The sequence below is a fragment of the Centruroides vittatus genome, unplaced genomic scaffold, assembly GCF_030686945.1.
Source record: "Centruroides vittatus isolate TY-2023 unplaced genomic scaffold, ASM3068694v2 contig_3186, whole genome shotgun sequence".
Lineage (NCBI taxonomy): Eukaryota > Metazoa > Arthropoda > Arachnida > Scorpiones > Buthidae > Centruroides > Centruroides vittatus.
Window position 1 is genome coordinate 6,727 of NW_027122048.1, and position 5,769 is coordinate 12,495.

Consider the following 5,769-nt stretch of genomic DNA (forward strand, 5'->3'; position numbering starts at 1 on the left):
TAGAAATTACAAATGCGAGTCACTTGTGTGTTAACTTTTCTCTCTATAGTGAAAACGTTTTATCCGCATTCTTGTCCGATATAAACAACTACGAAATCAACTAGGATTAATACCATAATGATTTCACTTTGTGACATTTTAGAATATGTGGGTGATAGAAAAAGATGTCTTATAGAAGGAGAGGAAATGCTAAAACAGATAATTTGCTGTGGCATTAAAGAAAAAATATATAAGACAGATGACGACGATGGTTGCCCAGTCGAAATAGAAGTTTTCGCTCTCTGCTTATCTAGTATTGTTTCAAAGAAACCTCACGAAATTACGTTAAATATCAAATGGAGTTCAGAACTCAATAAATATTTGATGACATCTATAAAGTGTACTTGCATAGCAGGAGAAGCAGGATACTGTAAGCATTCAATAGGGACACTGCTTCATGTAAACAGGTAAAACACTCAAATATTTAACTAATAGGTTAGTTGTATTGGCATGAAGATATAAATAAGTACTTTTCTCTTGCAGGTATGGTAATACTTTGGAAGATCTGAGTTGTACTGATCTTGAGCAGTATTGGAGCAAAATGTCAAGCAGGTCTGATGGGAGATATGGAGCTTGTAAAGTTGAAAATTTGTGCCATGTCCAGACAAAGGAAACAGAAATTCTTTCATTAAATGAAAGCCAAAGAGATGCTATCAGAGAACGATTTTTTCAAGAGTTGCCTGATTCTGCTTTAGCAAAGCATTCAATTGGAAGAAAATGCTTAGTAGCCAAAGCTGTACAAAGTTCAGCTGATAATATTGCACCACATTGGTCAATATTAAAAGTAATTGAACACTGTATGGACTGTAATAAATATTTGCCTAATATAAGTGATCATCTTATGCCTATTCAGGATTCAATGTACTACAGAGAAAATATATACAAAAATAAGAGAGAGATAGAAAACATTTGCCACTTGACAATGGAACAAAATAATGATTTATGGAAGAAAGAAAGAAGTATTAGAGTGACAGGATCAGTGTGCTATGAACTATATACTTATGGAAGGAGGAAAAATGCAGACTGGGAAAAGAAGTTAACAAATATATTTAGAAGCAAATTTAAGGGAAATGAAAATACAGAGTATGGTAAAAAGTGGGAAAAAACAGCACTCACATTGTATGGAACACTCTATGGTTGTGATGTCAAACAGTTTGGTTTGATAATTTCACCATTACTGACATGTTTTGCATTTTCTCCTGATGGGATTGTATTTAACGATGAAAAACCTATCAAGCTGCTTGAAGTAAAGTGCCCCAAAATTGGTGCAGAAAAATCTGCAGAAGAAATGGTGCAATTTCTTAAGTATATAGTACACGATGGGCATGGCAATTACAGCTTAAAAAAAAATCACAAGTATTATGGACAGGTACAATTAGGTTTGGCTATATTAAATTTAAATTCATGTGATTTTGTAATATTCAGTAGTAAAGACCAAACCCTTAAAACCCTTGAAGTTTTAGCAGACTATAGTTTTATTTATAAATTGACAGAAAAGCTACTAAATGATTTTACCAAAATTATTTTTCCTTACCTATGCAGTCATAATTCTTAAATACAATCTTGCTTTTTCCATCAGAAATCACTTTTAGAAGAAAATACACATTACTTTGAATTTTATTAACTTATAACAATATTAGCACCCAATTAAACAAATTAAAACAAAGTCATTTTCTTTTATTCAGTATTTTATTCATAATTTGCAAAAAAAGATATTTTCTTACAGATTTATGCAAAATAATTATAGAGAGTTAAGTACTAATAATTTTATAAAACATGTTATGTTTTGTTTTGGAATAAAATATTTTGTCCTAACTAGTGTTTGAGTTCTTTATCATACAAAAATTGAAAAACAAAAATGAGTAAGCCTTATTAACTATAAGATTATAAAAACAGTATTAAATTGCTGTTTAATACTGCTTCATTATATAGGGTCAAAATGAAAATGCTCACACCACTCTTCAAAATTTGTCATCACCCAATATTGGTCTAGATAAATTTACCACACCACAAATAATGGTTAGAATTTTGTCAATATGTGGCAGTAAAGTCCAGTCTAATTTTTGTTTTAAAACAGCAAATAGTTTCATTCTCTGAATAGCACGTTCAACGTGTACCCTGGCCTTTGCTATTTCTGCAGTCTCCAGTGCATCATGCTTACTTAACTGATTTTGCTTTCTTACAAACGGTGGACGTACTAAACCAATAGCTCTAGCAGAACAAGCATCTTCTATGTGAAAACCTTTATCTGTCATTACTTGATCTGCATAAGGATCCAGTAAATTTAACAAATTTGATTCCTCAAATATGGCTTTGTCAGATGCCCTACCTCCATATGCTTTACTTAAATAGGTGATAAGACCAGATGGGGCAATTCCAACTAATACTTTAACAGTATGCTTACCATAGTAATGGGAATAAGTTAATATTCTGCAACTAATACACTTTGGTTTTTCAACCAAAACTTCAGTGCAGTCCAAAATCACACGAACTTTGCTGTATTTTTGAAAGCACAAAGGTAAGTTTTTCATTATCTCTTCTTTGGAAGGCCACACAATTGCAGCACCTAATACTTGACTCAGATAAGCAATAATATTGAAAAATATTCTTCTACATGTTGTCATGGAAATTTGAAATAAAACTGAAACACAAGCAAAGGGCAAGGCCAGTTTTAACTTCATCATAACAAGAACAATTTGGACTTTAGTAGATATTGTAGTAGGCTTATAAGCAGTATTGTTGGACTGCAACTCACTAACACAGGCAGAGATGGTATCAAGCATTTTAAAACTGTTTAAACCTGTGAGAATATTCAATTCATTGTCTGATTTTATTAAGTCAAACACAGTAAATTTTAAGGTTGAATCTAAAAGTGTATTCACTTGAATTCCTTTTTCCATCAAAATATCCCTCTCCTCCTGAATGTTGGATTTTTCACTTAAATTTAAGAGTGCTGTAGCTGCATCTTTTTCTGCTTGTGATACTGATGTCATATCTTCATCCTCCTCTATTTGTGATGTCATTTGTTGATCTGTGCATGCACAGCAGTCAATAGATGATTTAGACCAGGATGTACTGGGCTGTGACAATTCCAAAATGTTGGTGTCATTATTAGATTGATACGTAGATTTTTCCTTGATAGTTTTCTTATTTGCCGGTTCCAAACCTAAAAATTTAGTGATTTCAATCATTATAAGATCTTGTTTTGGTATAGCGTTATTAAAGAAATGCATCTGACAAAATTAAGAAACAAACCTTTATTCCGTATTTCTTGTCTTTTTTGGGCACGAATGGACCTTTGCTCAGCAATCTGTTTTGAGGTGGTTGTATCAAACTTCCTTATCGGTATGTTTTTAGTCGGATACGAATTAGGTTTTAAATAATGCCGAGCACATGGTAAACCTATGAAAACGTAAGTACCATATGTGATAACAGTTAAAATATACTTATAAGAAATGTTTTTATTACCTGGCAAATAGTAATCGTCTTTGTCAAAATGCAAACTGCAAACGTACATAGATTTCGTTGATTGCTTTCCTAACTTTAGTTTTATTTCCCACTTTTTTCTCAGTAATTTATCTTTTGGGAATGTGTGCATATGTACTGAGTTTGATGTACCTTTAGACTTGCATCCAAATACACAGCAATACTTATTATTTACCATTGTAGGTTAAATACTTTCTAATTCTTACTGTCCACAGACATACATTATACCCATAGTAGTCGCCATTATGTAGTTCGCGCTAACACCGGTAGATGTCAGATCGATCGTTGGCACAAGCGAATCTTTTACAGATATCTTTTACAGTTTTAGTTTTAAATAAAACTACGATTTTTCAGTTTTAATTCCGTCTTTATTGTTTCAAATATCCGATAAATAAATCAAATAAATCAATCAAAGAAGGAAATCATTTTACTAGATTCAGTTAATTAACAACCTAACAGTATTTACAACATTCAGTATTTGAATTAAAGCAAAATCAACCGGAAAACTTAAATCTTTTGTATTGAAAGCGACAGTCATCCTGAATAAATAAAAGCATTATAAAATATTTTGTATCTTTATACATTCGAAGTATTGTCATGGAAATTGGTTCCAAACAAATTTTTATAGCCAGAAATAAATTTTTATTTTCCCGGCTTTTACGTGTAACAGAAAAAAAGTATGACGATTAGTCAAAAAAGGATCCCTCGAGATTTTTATATTTTTGGACCCAGGGAACCTTGAAAAGTCGAGAAATGCACAAAAAGGGCGTTTTTCTGTATGTATGGATGTTGTGGGTATTAATGTTTGGGGGGGGCACGATTTCGTTCACCCACTTTGAAGCTCATCTTCTGTGCCTTTTGTCGAAAAACTTTCAGGAAGATTTGTATATTAGGAAGGTTCTATGCCATTAAAGTTTGGTGGCTAAAGATCGATGGAATAGGGAGATTAAGGGAGTCAGACTTAATGAAAATTTTACTCATTATTAGCATTTGCATTTTTTAAAATAAAACCCACTTAAATTTTATATTTTAAAATTAAGGGTTTTTTTGTAATTTTATAATAATTAAAACTATAAAAAGATTTTTATATAAAACCTTATAATAAACGGCGCAACACAATTTTAAAGTTTGATCGGGAAAGTAGCGCAATTCGTTTCTTAAGAATGGTTACAATCGGTTTGAAAAACTGAATGGCGAACATCCTCCAAATCGGTTTTAGCCGTTTTAAAATATATTAGTTAACTCAATTATATTAAGGTTATAAAAATTAATTTGAAATTGTATACAATTGTACTGTTAAAGGTATGTAATTTGAGTTTCAATTCAATACAATAGCGGTGTCTAATTGTAAAGAAAATAATTGGAAGCGGTTAATTATTGTCTTTCTTCAGACTTTTAATGAATATATCAATAGATCATTTTAAAAGAAAAAGGAGAAAATCATTTAAATTACATTTTATGCTTTTAAAACACAATAATGCGCTTTGATACGCTATTTATAACATGCCTACTTCGCTTTAGGCGTGACTTTGTTACGATTGCGCTCTGTTTCCTAATACTTTTCATATTTCCGGATGATTTGATAATTCTCGAAAATTTCTGTATAATTTTTAATATTGTTCTATTATTGAAAAAATATTAAAATATTTTAAAAATTCAAATTCTATAGTTTTGAACTTAAGATAGAATATATTTTCTTTGTGATTGAGAATTTCTCAACAAAATTCTTTTCTTCCAATTTTCTTTATTTATGGCGTCCTCTTATTTTCCGTTCTTGGAATATATAAATGAACCATCCAATTGTTTAAAACTTGATCACTTTTTTTGTTTGTCTTCAATAATTTCATATATTCATATAAATATATTTATATACATTTATATGAATTTCTTAAATTCTGCAAGAGCTATTCATCTTCAGCTTTTGTTTATATACTCTTTCTAATTTTATAACTGCTTGAAAAACGCTTTCTAATTGGAGATTTTTGTATGCGAGTTCTTGTTTCTGGAGTAGACGACTTATGCATGGAACATTTTTTTTATGTTGCCCATTATACTTTTCGTAACTTTGTCAATCTTATGTGGTCTGTTAGGCTGAACACTGTTAGGCTGATTTTCATAATTTATATCTTTTAAAATTGAGTTAATTAACTGTTGATTCATAAACTCCATAAGGTTAAGTACACGGACACTTGGCAATGTATATCAAAAAATTTATTTCAACATTTATATGTAAACATTCTTCTT

The 5,769-nt window shown here is 30.8% G+C and overlaps 1 protein-coding gene across 1 annotated transcript; it reads right to left on the reverse strand.

Annotated features, from left to right (window-relative positions):
- Positions 1 to 1,709: 1,709 nt before the first annotated feature.
- On the reverse strand, positions 1,710 to 3,817 carry LOC136973509 (uncharacterized). Its single transcript, XM_067268235.1, has 2 exons — positions 3,295 to 3,817; positions 1,710 to 3,205 (listed from the first exon to the last, which is right to left on the reverse strand). The coding sequence occupies exons 1-2, from the start codon at positions 3,701 to 3,703 to the stop codon at positions 2,001 to 2,003; spliced, it is 1,614 nt and encodes a 537-aa protein (XP_067124336.1). The 5' UTR covers positions 3,704 to 3,817; the 3' UTR covers positions 1,710 to 2,000.
- Positions 3,818 to 5,769: the final 1,952 nt, after the last annotated feature.